At 38.3% G+C, this 20,734-nt stretch overlaps 1 protein-coding gene across 1 annotated transcript; it reads left to right on the forward strand.

The window, feature by feature from the left end:
- Positions 1-1,508: 1,508 nt before the first annotated feature.
- Positions 1,509-20,398, forward strand: LOC120481267 (interleukin-17 receptor C). The gene is given in 17 exon segments (XM_039674840.2): positions 1,509-1,608; positions 2,322-2,496; positions 3,543-3,570; positions 3,650-3,778; positions 3,848-4,053; positions 6,166-6,280; positions 6,370-6,402; positions 9,939-10,081; positions 10,169-10,231; positions 11,022-11,073; positions 12,077-12,300; positions 14,088-14,141; positions 14,227-14,278; positions 14,423-14,518; positions 14,763-14,801; positions 16,158-16,839; positions 16,841-20,398. Coding segments are annotated over 16 exon segments (2,061 nt in total). The 5' UTR covers positions 1,509-1,608; positions 2,322-2,391; the 3' UTR covers positions 16,881-20,398.
- Positions 20,399-20,734: the final 336 nt, after the last annotated feature.

Below are 20,734 nucleotides of genomic sequence, written 5' to 3' on the forward strand. Positions count from 1 at the left end.
CTCGTCGTGGCTGTATTAAATGTGCTCTAAATGAATTAAACTTGAACTTTTCAATTCCCAATCTTAGTTATAACAGTTCGACATAAAAAAAAATGAAAGGTTCTTTATTTTTTTAACTTTTAACATCTAGAGGTTGATATAATCAATTACATTTATTTTTTATTTTATTTTATTTCCTTTATTTTTCCAGGAAGGTCCCATTGAGATTAAAAGAAATCTCTTCCTCCAGGGAGTCCTGGCCACAAATATGGCCACATTTATTCTGAGATGGTTAAAATGGTTCTTTTAAACTGTTCACTGAAAAGGTTCTTTGGGGAACCTAAATAGTTTATCGCTGAGAAATAACCTTTTATTGTTTAAGAGTGTTAGAAACAATCTGTACTTTCTAATAAATGTCTGGCAACCCCGCTACAAGAAATTAACTGTGATTAAACTGCCTGAATTTAATTTAAAAAAGTGAATGATAGGAGCTTTTACTGTTAAAATGTTCATCAGCATCTATTACAGTGTGTGTCATTTTAAATGAAAGTGTTTAGGTTAAAGGAGAAGGCTAGTTCACTTTAAAAAAAAAAAAAAAAAACTTTTGCTGATAATTTACTCACCCCCATGTCATCCAAGATGTCCATGTCATTCTTTCTTCAGTCGAAAAGAAATTAAGGATTTTTCTCCATATAATGGACTTCAATGGGAACCAAACGGTTCAAGGTCCAAAAGACCAAAAGACAGTTTCAGTGCAAACTGTTCAAAGGGCTTTAAACGATTCCAGACGATGAATAAGGGTCTTATCAAGCGAAACGATCGCTCATTTAATAAATAAACAAATAACAAAGTTTAAGTTTTATAAGCTCAAATGGTCGCCTTGCTTTGTTAGGGTTAGGGTGTGATGTGCATTCGTGACTCCCCTATTCGAACTCATTCATCAAAATAAACAAATCTTTTCCCGAGTCAACTCATTCATTTCGTTCGTTGAATGAACCAAATGACACGAAAAAAGATTCGTTCATTTTGATGAACGAGTTCAAACAGGAGAGTCACGAATGCGCATCACAGAACAGAACAAGTTGACCATTTGAGCGTATAAAACTTAAACTTTGTTATTATTATTATTTTATTTTTTTTAAATGAGGGATCATTTCGCTTGATAAGACCCTTATTCATCGTCAGGAATCGTATAAAGCTCTTGAACAGTTTGCATTGAAACTGTCTCTTGGACCTTGAACCGTTTGGTTCCCATTGAAGTCCATTATATGGAGAAAATCCTGGAATGTTTTCATCAAAAACCTTAATTTCTTTTCGACTGAAGAAAGAAAGACCTGGACATCTTTGATGACATGGGGGTGAGTAAATTATCAGCAAAGTTTTTTTTTAAAGTGAACTACTCCTTTAATGAGCGAGTGTTTTAAATGACATTTCCTGGTCATTATATCACTCGCTATAATGAAGATGAAAGAGTGTGAGGTGTGTCCGTGATGATCTGATGAGCAGGTTTTGGGTGGAGTGTGTGTGTGTGTGTGGTGAGGATATTTGTTATTCTAGTAGTTCCCAGAAGGCTATAACATCTGTTCTGTGCCGTTCCTGCCCACTCACTCCTGAACCGCGGGAACTCAGGTAAACCTCGATATTCACTCTCTCACAACTCGTGTAAATCATGATGTATTACGTGTTTCATCCAACTATACAGAGGATTTATCTCTCTTTTCAAGAAACGTATTCATGACTTAAATGGGATTTTCTGTCAGGAAACATTACGCTGACAGGAAATAGTTATAAAATTTAATAATGTGTATTTAAAACATTATTTTTACATCGTTGAAAGTTTTATTTTCCTCAAACGTTTCAGTTGGACATTCGTCTAACATGTTTTAAATGTAACTGCTTGTTTCAGAACGTTCAGAGAATATTCAAAAGTAACATGTTTGAAGAATGGTCAAATGGAACGTTCATGGTCCTTTAACGTTCTCAGAACCGGGAAAAAAGAAACATTCTTTAAAAAGCTGGACAATTCGAAAGCTCAGAGAACATCCAAGTAACGTTTTAATAACTAGATTATAACCTTCTCAGGACATATGTTGGTTTATTTTCAATATCAGGTTTGTATAATTCTTAATATAGTTTCAGTTTATAGTTAAATATCCTGTATTGTATTCATCCTCTAAATCCCAGTATTCTGATGCTAAATTAATGATACAAATTCATATTTAACAGCCATAGATCTAAAGGTTTAGATGATTAGAACCATAAATTCTCTCTCTCTCTCTCTCTCTCTCTCTCTCTCTCTCTCTCTCTCTCTCTCTCTCTCTCTCTCTCTCTCTCTCTCTCAGTATGAATGAACTCAACACTCTTGTGAATCGATGAGTGTCAGTTATTGAGGGGGTCCAGAGTGTGTGTGTGATGGGTGTGTGGGCTCTGCTGCTGGTCTCTCTCCTGCAGTGGATCTTCACACAGGCGCTGGAGAGGATCGAGCTCCAGGAGGATCATCTGCTCACCTGTGGACAGGTACAGTACTCCAGCTGTGTGTGTGTTTACCGCGGTCACCGTTTAAAGACACTGATGAACTAATATCATGTGGACAAACACACCGTTTTAAACCTGGTTCAGACTTTCAGACTCGTTTTCTAGCTGTTAGTTTAGTGCACTTGATTCGCTGAAGCTCAGAGTCAGACATGTTTCTACATGGATCCAGTTACTAGGAATTTGACTGTTTGCAGAGGCGCAGTGTGTGTGTAGTGTATGTGTGTTTGTGTGTGTGTGTTTGCGTTAGAAAAAGTCACACTTTTTGTTGTTTGCTGTGTAGAGTTGCGTGTGTTTGTTGTTTTTCTGCTCAGCCTGTGTTTTCATGCAAACCCAGCACAGACGAGCTGCTGTAATCTATGCATATCATCACTTAGAAACCACTACATTTGCATAGATAACTCTAATACAGTGTTGTTTTTGATTTTAATCAGTAGAAATGAAAGCCATCAGCTGTAATAAGTGCTTCTGTGATATATAATATTAGTACCTCAGGTGATCTTCGCTTAAAAAAAATGTAAAAAAAAAACATTTTTTTCCCCATAGCTTTAGAGTAAAAAAATAATAATAACAATAAACGTAAAATTCTGTCACTTTTTAAAACTTTTTTCACTTCATCAATAATATTAATCCACCAAGTGTCGTCTCTGAAAAGAGATCAAACTGAAGTCTTTAAAGCATTCACGCTTTCCTCACAAGATTTACCAGTTTAAATTGTTAATTAAATTTTCAAGTCTATGCTCAAATAAATGTATTATAAATACATCGTAAATATAATTTAGTACCATAAAATCGCCTAAAAATACTAAATAAAAAACATTATCAAACTAAAATATAGTACATTAATTTAATTGGAATTTTTAAAAGAGCACCTTAAATAATAAAATGTAAATAATTTTGGATTATAAGGATTTCTTTGTATTATAAATGTTGTTTTCTCTTAATTTCTTGTGTTATGTGAATGTTCTAAATTATAATTATGATATAAATGTTATGAATATTATGTGTGTTTGATGGTTTTGTCTCTGTAGGGGATACTTCACTGTGACGTCCGCTCAGGTAAGAACACTTGGACAGATATTTGTGGTGGTCAGCTGAGCTGCAGTGTGTTCACCTGTGTGTGTGTGTCTGGTGTCAGGCGGCCCGGCGTGCCTCAGAGATGACGAGCGTGTCCATGTGACCCGTCTGGACGCCGCGGTGGCCGAGTGCCAGAAGCCGGAGAGCCGGAGCCTGTGCCTGCGGACGCTGCTGCGCGTCTCCCTCAGAGGTACGGCACTCGCCGCGGGGGGTTGTGGGCGTCTCCGGGCGTCTCACAGGACTGTTTCTGGCCTCTCAGACGCAGGTGGAGCCGTGTCGGGCGATGGCAGTGCAGAGGAGGAGGAGGAGGAGGAAGAGCATGGAGGCGTTGATGGAGAAGATCCCGAGAACACGACGACTGCTGCCTCTGTCCGCTTGTGTTACAGCTTTCCTTCACACTCGTTCTCCAGAACCATTCGCTTCACAGTCCCGAACTCAGCTTTAGAGGACAGCACCACACCACAGGTCATCTATCTATCTATCTATCTATCTATCTATCTATCTATCTATCTATCTATCTATCTATCTATCTATCTATCTATCTATCTATCTATCTATCTATCTATCTATAATACAGCACTTTTAGTCATTTACCTGATCCGTGTGAATGGGGATAGTTTTGACAATGGTGTCGTCTGTACGAGTAAAACTCAAAGGAAATCTTTTAAGCATAACGTTTTACGTGTAAACATACCCGTGGTCATCGTCATGATGATCAGTGTTTGCTTTAGTTGGGCTCTTGACCCTACTCTTTATAATATTAAATTGTGTTGGCTGCTTTAACCAACTTACAGTTTTTCTCAGTCGCTTTGGTGCATTTCTCACATCACTATTTACATTTGCACAACAGTTAGTTCAACCTCCATAACTTTTAGTAATTTGTGCACATCATAGTTGCAGTTTCTCATTCCTTCCAACAAATTGCAAATGCTTTTGGACATGCATCAATTGCTTTCATACAACTCTCCGCTGTTTTATAACATTATCATTTGCTTATGTCATATTAGTCCAAATTAACTATACTTGTGAATGCTGAATAGTCATTCCATATAAAACTAAACTAACTATTAATCTTAAAAAAAAAAAAAAATTTTATTCTAAATTGAGCAATTTCTCACAGGTGAACCTCAGCTTTCACTGATGAGAAGATGAATGATTTACAGTATATGTATGTTGTATGTTCAGCTCCAATATGTACTGTGATATTGTTTACAGTTGTGCACCGATCTACCCAAAGGGAGTTTATGTTTGTTGTACGTAAATAAGGGTGTATTTTTTCTTTTGCACAATGCTCTGAACAAATTAGAATTGCAAAGAGCATGCAGTAAAAATGCTACATAAACATACGTGTCTTGTACTCAATTACTGTACCTCACTACATAAATACAGTAATGTGAAACTTTACTATAGTTTTCAAATGGCTGTGCAAATAGTTTATAGGACTGTCTTGAGCATTTTCATGTAATGTCACCAAGATCTGATTTTTTTTTTTTGCATTGGCAAACACTTACATAGTAAACTGTCATAATGAAAACATGACAAAGCCATTTGACTATCTTGTTCATAAACACTGGCGTTAGGACTTTTCATCTTGACGACACTGACACTTTCAATGACATGAATACTTGCTTTTGAGGAATGAGTTATCCATTTTGAGCAAGTGACACACTTTTGCAGGTTATCAACTAAGTTTTGCAGTTTGTACTAATTGTTTTGAGAACTGCATTAACTGTTGTGCAAATGTGAGAAATGCACCAAAGCGACGGAGAAAAACTGTATACAGGAATTGTGATCAGGTGTTGTTGGTTATGTTTTGCCTTACAGTTTTTCTCAGTCGCTTTTCTCCGAATTGAATTTCTCAAAACTACCTTTTCAATCTGCACATCATCAGTCACTTGTGCATCAAAAAAGCAGTTTCTCATTTCTTTGAACACATTGCAAATGCTTTGGTACATCCATGCAAATGATCACGTGCAATTCTCTGCTCTTTCCTACATCAATTGCTTATGTCTTGTTGATCAGAATATATTATAATGGGTCTCGGTTCAATAGTCTCACGCCCCACAACATTAGTCATTAGTTCATAAAATAAGTCTTTACATGCAAAATGCTGAGTTGTCATAAAATGTAAAGCATATTTATATACATTAAATTAGCCTTTTTCCCTAAATCTGTCCTGTTCACGTTTTATTTCTTTTCCTTTCTGTATCGCAATGACATGGTCTGTCAACAAATGTATTATCCGTACACAACGACACAAGGACTGGTCGTTCTGATGCACTGACACGGTGTTCATTGACACAGATATTGACTTCTGAGCGATGAACCGAGGATTGAGAGCAAGAGACGCTTTTGCAGGATATCTGGTGTTTTGCTACTTGTACAAATTGTTTTGAGGAATGCAAATGTCGAGGATGATTCGAGAAATGTACCAAAGCGACTGAGAAAAACTGTAATCATCATGTTGCGATCTGAATCACTAAAGTCAATTAATCCCTTAATTATCTCATTAACTTTAACACTGCTTCAGTGTTACATTTAACACAGCTGATTGTTCAGGTGTGTGTGTGTCTGTAGGTGTGGATGTCTTTAGTGGTGGAGATACCGGCGGCAAAGCTCGGCAGTGTTGTTGTAGTCCATTCTTCATACACAAACTCCACTAAACATGTCCGCATCCCTTCAAAAGAGGAAGGTAAATGTGCTGCAAAACACTCACACTTGTTTCTCTTTCACTGATAAACATTAATTGATGGATGGCACCAACACATTTTTCTCTTTCAGTGTGTAAGGGTTTAGATGCCATGTACTGCAAAGGTAAGTTAACCGTTATCCGGTTTACACAACTAGTTTAGTTTACTGGTAGCGTGTGACCGTAGAAAGCTGCAGATCACGTGTATCCTGATGAAGTCCACACTTTCAGTCCGATTATCTGTGAATCAATCCGACTGGAATCTGATCTAAAGTTAATGACTTCCACATTGTGTATCGCAACTGTAGCGCCCTACGATTTACGCGATCACGGAATTACAGATGGCATTGCGGAATTGGCCAATTAATGCAGGATCAAGTGTTAACGCGGAATACGCGGGATCTAGTGTTAACGCGGAATCTAGTGTTAACGTGGAATACGCGGGATCTAGTGTTAACGCGGAATCTAGTGTTAACGCGGAATACGCGGAATCTAGTGTTAACGCGGAATCTAGTGTTAACGTGGAATATGCGGAATCTAGTGTTAACGCGGAATCTAGTGTTAACGCGGAATACGCGGAATCTAGTGTTAACGCGGAATCTAGTGTTAACGCGGAATACGCGGAATCTAGTGTTAACGCGGAATCTAGTGTTAACGCGGAATACGCGGAATCTAGTGTTAACACGGAATCTAGTGTTAACACGGAATCTAGTGTTAACGCGGAATACGCGGAATCTAGTGTTAACACGGAATCTAGTGTTAACGCGGAATCTAGTGTTAATGCGGAATACGCGGAATCTAGTGTTAACACGGAATCTAGTGTTAACACGGAATCTAGTGTTAACGTGGAATACGCGGAATCTAGTGTTAACGCGGAATCTAGTGTTAACGCGGAATACGTGGAATCTAGTGTTAACGCGGAATACGCGGAATCTAGTGTTAACACGGAATCTAGTGTTAACGCGGAATACGCGGAATCTAGTGTTAACGCGGAATCTAGTGTTAACGCGGAATACGCGGAATCTAGTGTTAACGCGGAATCTAGTGTTAACGCGGAATACGCGGAATCTAGTGTTAACGCGGAATCTAGTGTTAACGCGGAATACGCGGAATCTAGTGTTAACACGGAATCTAGTGTTAACGCGGAATCTAGTGTTAACGCGGAATACGCGGAATCTAGTGTTAACGCGGAATACGCGGAATCTAGTGTTAACACGGAATCTAGTGTTAACGCGGAATCTAGTGTTAACGCGGAATACGCGGAATCTATTGTTAACGCGGAATCTAGTGTTAACGCGGAATACGCGGAATCTAGTGTTAACGCGGAATCTAGTGTTAACGCGGAATACGCGGAATCTAGTGTTAACGCGGAATCTAGTGTTAACGCGGAATCTAGTGTTAACGCGGAATACGCGGAATCTAGTGTTAACACGGAATCTAGTGTTAACGTGGAATCTAGTGTTAACGCGGAATACGCGGAATCTAGTGTTAACGCGGAATCTAGTGTTAACGCGGAATACGCGGAATCTAGTGTTAACGCGGAATCTAATGTTAACGCGGAATACGCGGAATCTAGTGTTAACGCGGAATATGCAGAATCTAGTGTTAACGCGGAATACACGGAATCTAGTGTTAACGCAGAATACGCGGAATCTAGTGTTAACGCGGAATCTAGTGTTAACGTGGAATACGCGGAATCTAGTGTTAAAAAATGCAGACCAGGGGAACGGGGAAGCAAATCTGGGCGACACAAACCCCCAACCCGTCATTTCAGCTACAATGACGAAATCAAAACTATGAATGCATGGCGAAGCGGCTCTCCACGGCTCAGCTTTCGTCGGCAAAAGTTAAGAAACTCAACTCTATAAGTCAGTGCCGAGCCGAGAAGTTCGCATGTGACTTATGCAGTGTTTCCCACACATAGACTAATTCGCCGCCACATGCGTTTCGTTTTTTAACACTATGTAAAACACGCAGCGTATTCTGTCAGTTGCATTTCCCTCCGTCTCTCTCTCTCACACACACACACAACGTGCACACCGCGTCTGTCTTTGAGGCGCCGGACTAGACAAAAGCGAAGCGAACTCCGTGAGCGACAGAGTGTGACTTTATTTGAACTTATATAAAGTAATATAATTTATATTACAGTTTAAAGCTCATAACCATATTTTGTTGTTAATTGAAGAGTGCAGTGTTATGTTGCATCAGGCTGTATTTGTGCTGAAAAGGCTACTGAGTAAATGTCTGTTACCTGAGTAAAGGTCATTCCTAATTTATTTGTATTTTTTAATACATTTTAATCATTAACTTTAAAAGCACACTCTTTTTGCGACTAAAATAACATTTTAAGAAGTAGTTTGCTGATAATTTACTCACCCCCATGTCATCCAAGATGTCCATGTCTTTCTTGCTTCAGTCAGAAAGAAATTAAGGTTTTTGATGAAAACATTCCAGGATTTTCTCCATATAATGGACTTCAATGGGAACCAAACGGTTCAAGGTCCAAAAGACAGTTTCAGTGCAAACTGTTCAAAGGGCTTTAAACGATTCCAGACGATGAATAATTGTCTTATCAAGCGAAACGATCGCTCATTTAATAAATGACTCGAAAAAAGATTTGTTCGTTTTGATGGAGATTCACAAACGTGCATCACAGAACAGAGCAAGGCGAGCATTTGAGCTTATAAAACTTAAACTTTGTTATTTTTTTTTTTTAAAAATGAGCGATCGTTTCGCTTGATAAGACCCTTATTCATCGTCTGGAATCGTTTAAAGCCCTTTGAACAGTTTGCACTGAAACTGTCTTTTGGACCTTGAACCGTTTGGTCCCCATTGAAGTCCATTATATGGAGAAAATCCAGGAATGTTTTCATCAAAAACCTTAATTTCTTTTCGACTGAAGCAAGAAAGACATGGACATCTTGGATGACATAGGGGTGAGTAAATTATCAGCAAAAGTTTTTTCAAAAGTGAACTACTCCTTTAAGGGTAAAAAAAAAAAACATATTCCCAAAAATTAAAACGGAAAAAAAACGGAATTTGGGAAAAAATAAAACGGATTTCATAGGGCCCTACAACTGTTCAGATCTGATGTGTGTGTCCATGCAGCTCTCAGATTCTGCAATATCTGCATTGGTTATCTCCATAGAGGCAATGACGTTGCATTGGGAGGGGTACGCCAAAAACAACAACAACAACAACAACATGGAGATTTTGCATACAGATGTTGTCTTATTTTAATTTTACAACATCCGCCGTGCTGGAGTAAATTGTGTCTCCTGAGGCAGAGCCGGCGGGGGCTGGTACGGGATAATGGCTTTTTCTGCGCTTTCATTATACGCCTCGTTATAATAGTGTTATATATTCCTATAACAACGTCTGACATTCATATGGATGTAGATTAGAAAAAATTACATTTCTGGTGATTTTTTGCTGCTCACATTAGATAATTCTGATCGGATTTCAATGCACAAAAATCAGATTTGAACTGACAATCTGAACGCAGTTGAAGTGTATAGACTGAAGACTAGTTCACAACTTCACACTGCCCTAATGCCACCAAACAGCCCTGAATCTGAATAAAATAAGTTACCAGTGATCCATTATGGAAAAGTTTCCCATATATCTGTGACGTCTTCTCATTGGCTGCTGTGGTTTCCAGTCGCACCCAGACTACACAGAAGAACTGACCATGTGACGGGAGCAGTGACACTGTATGTGGCGGATGCAGAGAAATGGAGATCGCAGGAGTTCAGCGCATGCCAGAGGCGGGACAGGGACGGACTCTGTCTTAAGGTGGAATGGGTACGTCACACCGATCGATGATGACACACTTAATTGGTTCATTTAATACGTTTTAACTTCCCTTTCTGTCTCTTCCTTAATGTATAGAATAACACCAGCCATGAGTTTGAGATTTCCCAGGGATCTGTCGCCCCCTGTCTGTGCTTTGAGGTAATGGCAACAGTGTCGGGTGTAACTAATTACTAAGTAATTAGTTACTGTAATTTAAGTAAGGGATTACTCTTCATTTATCTGTAATTTAATTACAGTTACTTCTGATGTAATTGAGGTAAATACTGTGTATAGATCAATCCGATCTCACTGCGATTCGTATGCATTTTATGAGGTGTCTAAATCGTACGACAGCACTCGTACAAATTCGTATGAATTATTGTAAAATATGTATGGAAAAAGTGTGAAATGTCATGAGATCAGACACAAAAAAATGGTGGGTTTAACATCAAAATATATTGTCTGATGTTAAAAAGTATGTTTTTATAATCGAATCTTCACTTTGGTCAGTTTAAGGATAATTCATGTAATTTTATAGTGTTTATTTGAAAGAATTTAAACAGATTCATGTCTATCCTTGTATTATTCAGCTGGTTGAGATTGATATGGGATTTTTAAAGTAATTAGTAATTAAAGGTAATTAAATACTGTTTAGAGAGCGTAATTAGTACAGTAATCTAATTACACTGTTGAAGAGGTCATTAGTAACTAGTAATTAATTACTTTTTTAGAGTAACTTACCCAACACTGAACGGCCACGAATGTTTATTTCTCTCGTTGAATTATTATACAAATAAATGAAAAGCATCATGTACGAAAGTCATGCATACAAACATGCAGAATAAAGAGGTTATATTAGTAACACTGATCAAAAGTTATATAAACTTTTGAAAACTTTATTATTCTTGTATTTTTCCTTGATGTTTATCTTCTTTCTCCATTTGCATAGATTTGGGGGAACTTTACTCGGACAGAGTATTGTCCGTTTTTGAACGAAACAGGTATGGCGTTCACTTCCTACTTTAAATACTGACTCACCATGTTTTATTCAGCTGGATCTTAATATAGTCGAAGAGTTTTCAGGCTTTCCCACTTTTGCACCCGGGAACAATACAAGTCGACACCAAATTTTGCTTAGAAGTATTTATACTTCTATTTATATTTCTACATTGCGTATCCGTAGCCATGGCCTTGGACGGCATCATGCAGTGCATTATGGGTGTTGAAGTTTGCCTGCCTATTTGGTAAAATGGAAGAAAACAGCCCTTTCTCTGATCGATTTCAAAAAGGTTTTCGCCTTTCTACTGCTCAGTTTTATTAAAGCCCATTTTGCCAGTGGTGAAGTATTAACGTTTTGACTTTAACATTATTAAAGCGCAGATAACTTTGAATAAACGGTCTGTTAAGTTATTGGGAGAATGTTTGTTTATAACTTTAAGAGAACCTTGCCAGAACGTTCGCTGTCCGCTGGTTCATAATATATAATATTTTCTATATTTTCTATATATCATATATCATTTTTTTCTATACATACATATTTTCTTATAATATATATATATTTTCTATGGAATTGGACTCACAATTGCTTAACAAGTTTTTATCTCAGAATTGCGCGATTGCGAGACCCAAATTGCATTTTAAGTCAGAATTGTGGATGTCAACTCGCAATTGCGAGAGGTTTAGAAAGGTTAGAATTGAGAGTTTAAATCCCCCAATTCTGACTTTATAACACACAATTGAGCAATATTTATATTATAATTGTAATTATATATATATAGAGAAATTTTATAATTGTATTATAAACTCTCAATTGCGAGATGAAAAGTCACAATTGCGAGTTATGAGAATAATAGTTATGAGTCGTGTTTCCGTTAACCTTTAAATTGCTCAAACTGAAATTGGGAATTGAAAATACAGCCAATGGAAACACCAACATTCAGATAATATCGCAGGAGTTTTGTTGTACACGTCTGATCTGCACTGTATGTCTGTCACACTCCGCAGTCTCCGTGTCCAGTGTGTCGGTGTCTGTGTCCGAGGCTGAAGGTCGTGACCTGCGTCCCGCTCTGCTGTGGATCCTCACGGGCTCCTGCCGGCTCGAGGCTCAGCTGTGGCCGTGTCGGAGGAGCTCAGGCCTGGACACCGGATGCCATGTGCTGGACACCAGATCTCACGTGCACATCCACCCGAACCACAGCTGGACCCAGACCTCCGACCACGGGCGCTGGGTGGGGAACTGCACCGCACATGGCACATATGGAGTGGGACAAGTTAGACGGTGGAGTGTAATATATGGGGTTGGGTTTCCGACGCGGGATAAAAAATAAAAACTTTCGACTTTTCATCTCACAATTCCGACTGTTTATCTCATGACTGCGCAATATTTATATTATAATTGTAATTATATATATATTGAAATCTTATAATTGTGTTATAAAGTCAGAATTGCGAGTTATGAGAAATCTCGCAATTCTGACGAAAAAAGTCTTTTTTTGCTTAGAATTGGACTTTATAACTCTATATTTCCTATGGAATTGGACTCACAATTGCTTAACGAGTTTTTATCTCACAATTCTGAGAAAAGATGTCAAAATTGCAAGATTGCGAGACCCAAATTGCATTTTAAGTCAGAATTGTGGATGTCAACTCGCAATTGCGAGAGGTTTAGAAAGGTTAGAATTGCGAGTTTAAATTCTGACTTTATAACACACAATTGCGCAATATTTATATTATAATTGTAATTTTATATATATATTGAAATTTTATAATTGTATTTTAAAGTCTCAATTGCGAGATGAAAAGTCACAATTGCGAGTTATGAGAATAAGTAAAATAAAGTTAAAGTCGGTCTTTTTTTCCTTAGAATTGGACTTTATAACTTTATATTTCCTATAGAATTGGACTCTTAATTGCTTAACGAGTTTATATCTCACAATTCTGAGAAAAGATGTCAAAATTACGAGATAGAAAATAAACCCAAATTGCATTTTAAATCTGAATTGTGGATGTCAACTCGCAATTGCGAGAAAAGTTAGAATTGCGAGTTTAAATCCCCCAATTCTGACTTTTTAACACACACTTGAGCAATATTTATATTATAATTGTAATTAAATATATATTAAAATTTTATAATTGTATTATAAAGTCAGAATTGCGAGATGAAAAGTCTCAATTGCGAGTTATGAGAAATCTCGCAATTCTGAGGAAAAAAGTCGGTCTTTTTTTCCTTACAATTGGACTTTATAACTCTATATTTCCTATAGAATTGGACTCGCAATTGCTTAACGAGTTTATATCTCACAATTCTGAGAAAAGATGTCAAAATTACGAGATATAAAATAACCCCAAATTGCATTTTAAATCAGAATTGTGGATGTCAACTCACAATTGCGAGAAAAAGTTAGAATTGCGAGTTTAAATCTCCCAATTTCTCCCAACACACAATTTCGTGTTATAAAGTCTGAAATTGTGAGATACAAACTTGCAATTCTGAGTTTATTTCTCGCAATTGCGACTTTAAATTTCACAAGTCTTCCTTTATATCTCACAATTGTGAGAATTAAAGTCAGAATTACGAGTTTTGTGAGATAAAAAGTCGCAATTATCTTTTAAAATGTTTTATTATGTGGCGGAAACAAGCATCCATACTATCCAAACAGTAACTGTAACTTTTATTTTAAGGTGACTGTTACAGTAATTACACACATATGTACTGATGAATATTAATAAAATGATATATTAATAAAATGTACTGTAGTTTTACATTAAAGCACTGAGTAATAAACATTAATTTATAGTTTAGTAAGTACATGTAACCTGTAACGGACACTGTAAATAAAGTGCCTTATTAAATAAATATTATTTATATAAATAAATTTTAGGATTTGGATTATGGTTAGTTGGTTGTATTTATGCATAATTTAATGTAATTTCTTATGTAACTATGTGACCGCAGAATACAGTGTTACTTTATATTTACTTCTCTAACACGCATCTCTTCTTCCATCCACTGCAGACGTTACAAGGAGAGTTTCTACAAGTGGAACGTCATCCTCTGTTGTGTGTTCAGGTACCCCATAAACGTCTTCATCATGTTTATAGTTCACTTCGGATGTGTGTTTTGGGAAACTGGCAGTGTTTTGTCTCCTGTCCAGGTTAAAGTGGTGGGAATGGACGGTTTCGTGGGACCAGTGTGTCCTTTTGAAGGCAAGCACTCGCATCCCTCCGTTCAGACGAGCAGAGTTAATGTGCCACAATACTTCAGTACTACAACATAACGCATTGCAGATATAATGCAGATTGTGATGTAATAACGGCTGTGTGTGTGTGTGTGTGTGTGTGTGTGTGCAGTGAAGAGGGCTCACTGGATCTTCCCGCTGGTGTTGTGTGTTCTGCTGGTGTGCCTGTCAGTTCTGGGAGCCTATGCAGTGCAGGGAACACTGAAGAGTGAGCATTACACACACACACACACACACACACACACACACACACACACACACAGACCTGAGCTCATTTCATTGAAATATCAGCTCTTTTACATTACCGTAAAGCAAACAAGGTGGGGAAATGTATTTCATTGCACTGGAAATAATGTCAAATTGCAAAAATATTTTTGTTGTGCACTATATAATTCTTTTTGTTATTGTTTTGATTTGTGTGTAAATGCTGAAGTGTGTATCCCCCTTCTCAGGCTGGGTGTTCAGATGGCTGAAGCTGGATGATGTGAACAGTGAGTTTTTCCTTCATGATCACGACTCACGAAAATTCACAAACGCAAATCAGTTCTGAATGGATCTCTTCTCCCTGACATTTTCGTCTAGTTTTTATTCGTTGACGGAAACGTCAATAAATCTTCGTCATAGTTGTCATCATTTAAAACCGTTGTTTCTTTAGTTACCGTCTCATTTTCGTCTGTGAAAAACTGTCATTGACGAATAATTTTCGTCGTTATATTCGTCTTTATACGAACATAACTGCATCTTTATACGCCACACCTGTGAGGGATGAACTCGGCGAAAGGAGAAGTGCTCACTAACACAGATTTAGACAGATCTGGGAACAATATTTAATAGAAATAGGCCTTTTGTGTTCATAGAAAAAGTCTTAGATCTTAGAGTTGAAGAGTGGGAGCAAAAACAAAAGTGTTGTGTTTATAATTTTGTTCAGTGTATATATATATCTGTACGGAGATGATATCTGCACACGGGCGAATATGCTAATATATGATGCAACAGGTGGAATAATATTTACGTGTTGTTGCGTTCGAACTCAATTCGGCTATTTCAACTATTTGACTATTTCAACTCAATTCTGTGCATTTGACTCGTGCTTATTTGTGTTCGCTCTGTCTGAAGACCGCTAAAGTCTACTAATTACAGCAGGAGTTGCAGCGCTGAGCGTTGTAGCCAATCGCGCTTAATTTTCGCGCCTATTTTTCGTGCTGCTACAAACAAAAGTGTTTCAGAAGAGACAAACGCATTTAAATGCCGAGTAAATCTGCTTAAATATTTACTAGCGTTAAAGGAGTAGTTCACTTTTTAAAAAAAACTTTTGCTGATAATTTACTCACCCCCATGTCGTCCAAGATGTCCAAGATGTTGAAAAGAAATTAAGGTTTTTGATGAAAACATTCCAGGATTTTTCTCCATATAATGGACTTCAATGGGGACCAAACGGTTCATGGTCCAAATGAGAGTTTCAGTGCAAACTGTTCAAAGGGCTTTAAACGACTCCAGACGATGAATAAGGGTCTTATCAAGCGAAACGATCACTCATTTAATAAATAAATAACAAAGTTTAAGTTTTATAAGCTGAAATGCTCGCCTTGCTCTGTTCTGTGATGCGCGTTCGTGACTCTCCTGTTCGAACTCGAACATTTCGTTCGTTGAATCAACCAAATGACACGAAAAAAGGACTAAAATGAGTGTTTCTGGATATGGGATTTATGAAACAGGAGTGCAGGTTTGGGGACATTTCAGGTTTCAAAAGCATATACAGTAATTATTAATCCTGCAAGAAAATTTATGTTAGTTATGATTCATTTTAAATTTAATTTAGATTAATTTTAAGATTAATTTTGTCTCAGCTGCGGTGTCGGCAGGTGTGGAGCTGCTTCTGGCGTGTCCTCCGGACTCAGACGCCGCCGTGATCCAGCTAATGTGCCGTCTGGGCTCGAGTCTCTCGGCTCTCGGCTTCACCGTGTCTCTGGACTTGTGGAACCGCTCCGAGATCAACGCTCTGGGTCCGGTTCCCTGGCTGCACTCCTGTCTGGAGCGGGTGCGGCGGAGCGGAGGGAAAGCCGTGATGGTTCTGACTCCGGAAGCCTGCGAGCGGGCCGAGCAATGGGGCTGTCGAGGAGGCAAACCGGAAGAAGGACCAGGGGTCCGGTCGTCAACGTGCTCCGAAGTCTTCGACGCATTGCTGAGCCGTGTTCTGGGAGACTATCTGCTGGGTCGTGCGGGAGAGCGGTTCGTGCTGGCGCAGTTCGACGGGCGATGCTCTGCCACGGCCCTGCCCGCGTTTCTCCGCGGACTGCCGTTGTTCAGCTTGCCTTCCCAGAGTCTGGACTTCATAACGGAGCTCACGTTGGGGGCTCGTACGGGAGCAAGAGTGTGTGAGCGGTGGGAACGAGCGGGGGCGTTGAGGACTGCGTCACGGGCGTTATCAGGAGCACTCAGAGAGGTCACGGGGGTCACTGGACTCACCTGTCCAAGGCACTCTGAGGAGAACAGATGGGAATCCGTCCCACTGCGAGCAGAACATTCAAGCACTGCTTGACCCCAAAATAAGCACTGGAGGTTGGGTCTAAACGAATCTCAGGTGCACGCCGAGCCTCGTAAAGTACGGTCCATTTCCCAGACAGCAACGTAGTGTCGGTCCGAGATCTGGGCCACATCTGATACATGTAGAACCCATTACCCCTTTTCCACCAGTTCTGTGTGTTTCTACAGCCAAAGAACCGGTTCTCGGCCAGGAAAATTGGTTCCAAAGTGGCACCAACTAGAGGTCTTCATGGGTCCACTTGGATCCGAAAACCCGAGGTCCGACCCGAGACCCGACCAAAAGTCCGACGAGAGTCTCGGACACGGGTCGGGTTCGGTTTTAGTGGCCTCGGGTCTCGGGTAACTTAAAATAAATATGCCTTTTCCAAATGGACCCGAGATGACCCGAATTATTTTAAACAATGTTGGACATTTAACAAAATTGCGGCATTTAAAACAACCGTTCGGACTTTTTTTTAAGTGAGAGAGCGAATCCGCGCTTTTATGTGTAATGGGATATAAGCATACCCAGATAGCAAACTGACATTGAATCAACGTGGAAATATGACATCGAAACAACGTTGATCTGACATTGTTTTGGTCATCGAATTAACGTTGAACCAACGTCAGACGCGTCATTCTTTCAAAACTAACAGAAAATCAACTTGAAATCAACGCGTTGTTTCAACGTTATGAAAGCAAACCAATTTTCGATTTTCATTTAGCTTTGAAGAATGCCGCGTCCGACGTTGGTTCAACGTTAATTCGATGAGCAAAATCAACGTTGTTTCAATGTCATGAGAGACGTCGTTTCCACGTTGATTCAATGTCAGTTTGCTGTCTGGGTAAGCACGGTAGCCTCCGCATTTATTTACTCAGTTGCTCGCGCCTCAAAAACCAACCCCCCCGTTTGCAAAGAAGAACTAGTGCGCCATCATGTGGAGGGATGTTTGACTACATGCAAGTATTTGAATTGTCGTTTAGCCAGGCCTGTCAATCAATTTTGAAAATACGCGACACAGTCAGACAAGCACGGAGACGATAAAACAGATATTGCGAAAAAGGTGAGGGAAAACGAATATGTAGAACAGAAGCATCCAGGGTCATCCAGGAAGGAAAAAAGACGTGCAGTTAAATGCGTTGATGCGATAACGTTACCATATTAAGATTTGATTCAGAACGTCCAATTTGACTGCTATTGCGGTTCTAATGCCCTGTTTTAATCGCATTTTATCTAAACAACTTTGCAACAACGGGATTGTAGGCTAAATAACACAATTTTAGTAAAAGTCAATGACTGGTAGAATTTGAATGAAAATCTGTAGGCTATTTTAAAAACAGCCATCGGTAAATTTTACCCTGAGGTGGTTCTAATCATCGGGGTCCGGTAAATAACATTATGCCAAATAATAATAACAATAATAACATTATGGGGTCATTATGGGGTTACTGTGACCAACAACACAGCGGGAATGGGAAAGCTAAGACGTGTGGCGACGTACACAGTGAGTGATTAGTGTAAAAACAAAACGGTTCTGAGAAGGTTCGCAATTGAGCCAACTTTGAACCAGCACCAGTTCAAACTAGTTCTTTTTTGGTGGAAACGAGGTAAGTTACACGACGTGTACCAGGTGTGGACGGATCTGGGCCGACGCTACGTTGCTGTCTGGGTTACCGCTGCTTGGTGAAATCGTTTCAATAGGAATCTGCGTTTGGTTATTTTGCACAAGGTTGAAAGAGTTCCCAGTTCTGCTCATGTTCAGATTGTTCACACGGATTCGCCAACATGAAGCTTGGTTTGAAAGTCACTTGTAACGCTATTAATAATTCACCGCCCTGCATCGTAAATTCTGAATGAAATCCAATACTTCAGGGGTTCGACATTAGTGCTTGTCCACTTGGGACAAATGGATTTTTTACTTGCCGAACTGGTCAATAAGCCTGATTAAAACTTAAGAGGTAAAAAAACAATTAGTGAAACACCAAAATGCGAGATTGTTTCTGATTTTATTGACTGTTTTTGTTTCAGCAGCGAAAATAGTTCCAAACAAAGATCAGTTAGCGTTTTGAACGAATCGGTTCAGTCAAAGATTCAATGACTCATTCGAACGAATCAGACGTTTTAACGAACCGAATGAATGTCAACTGCCGCCATCTACTGGTTTAAGTTCACGTTTCTTATTTTATTTTCAAAAAATATTGAAAAAAATCTTATAACATTATTTAATACAGTTGTAATTTTTCATACATTTAGCCAGAAATCTCCACTTTACAGTTTTATTCTTATCTGTATTCTAAAGGTTTTTACAGAAGGGCTTGTTCATATATAATTTTCCTGATTTTATACAACATTTTGTTCCTAAAATAATGGCAAGAATTTATTGATTTTTGGCTGTTGACATTATTTTCTGATTTGTGGAGTGATCAATAGAGATATCCAAAATCCCCTCTGCCCTAATATAGAAAGAATTATTACAGAATACAAGAATTTTGAAGCTGACTTAATTCAATGTTCAGATTTTTGACAGATTTAGAAATATATGCAAATTAGTGCTTATTTAATTAGATGGCTCCTCATTTGCATATTTAAATATAACATTTCAGAAAACATATAATACAAAAAAATGTGCAAATATTTTACTCAGACAATGAATGACCAATGAACTCGTCTGAAGGACAAGCACGTGACTAGTGTCGAGCCCTGTACTCGTTTTTCACTCATGTTGGGTGCTGATTCCAGAAAGAGTGTTGGGTTTGCTTTTGCACGTCTCACTTTCTCACAAAACATGTGCATTTTGTACCATTTTTGCTTTCAATAGTTTGTAAGATGAAGAAGGCTTCTATTGTCCCGTAATCACCAGAAGAAAAAGACCCGATTCCCATCTTTCTCCGAGCCATTTCGTTTCAATTCTCACATGTATATGACATTATTTTTGTATGTGAACATTATTTTCCACTCTTTTGCAGACTGCAAGTTTGATATAATACGTCCTGATACAGACATGCATATATATATATATTAGTAATGGAAGGTTTTTACTGATATTTTTGAACTCCGCATTATTGATTATGAAATATTAGGCCTTTTCATGATGCCCTCTGTTAGAGGTGTTCATGTGAAATATATTGTGCAAAATATTCACTGATCGGAAGTGTGGTCAGAATTACAGATACAGCCGGCCCAATGAACTCTGACATTGATGTGTAATAATGTATATTGTACTGTATATGATATGTAAATATGCGTTGTCTCACGCTCAGTCTGCCGGATGGACCAGAGCTTGTTTTACACAAGGAAAACCACAACAGACTTTTGCACACCTATACACACCTGAACTCAAGGGCAAGATTGTGAGAGAAGCCACTTTCTTCTTTTGACTATTAATTATATTTCCATACCATATACTGTAAAACCACAAACACTGCATATAATAAGTCAGAAGGTAATAAGCTATAAATATATCTAATATAAGCTGTAACTGTAAGGTTTTCAGTCAGATGTCCGGTTGCATGAATGATTTGCCTTTTCTTGAGTGCCTATACAGTAAAAGAGTGTGACAACTTGCCCCTGTTGTTTTTTGTAGCCTACACTAATGTTTAACTTATTGTGAATTATAATTTTTTGAATGATCAGTTTTAAAATTGCACTGAGGCGCACAATGTCATGAAAAGAAGCAATACAAATTAATCTAAAATATACATACATATATATATATATATATATATATATATATATATATAGACTTGTATCACTCCTTTTCATGACATTGTGCGCCTCAGTGCATTTTTAATATATATATATATATATATATATATATATATATATATAAAAGAAAAATCAAATATCTTAAAAAAAAGACAAAACGATCCTTACCTTGGTAGCCTTGGTATTATATAGATA

The sequence above is a fragment of the Pimephales promelas genome, chromosome 14 (assembly GCF_988280905.1).
Source record: "Pimephales promelas chromosome 14, fPimPro1.hap1.1, whole genome shotgun sequence".
NCBI classification, from domain to species: domain Eukaryota; kingdom Metazoa; phylum Chordata; class Actinopteri; order Cypriniformes; family Leuciscidae; genus Pimephales; species Pimephales promelas.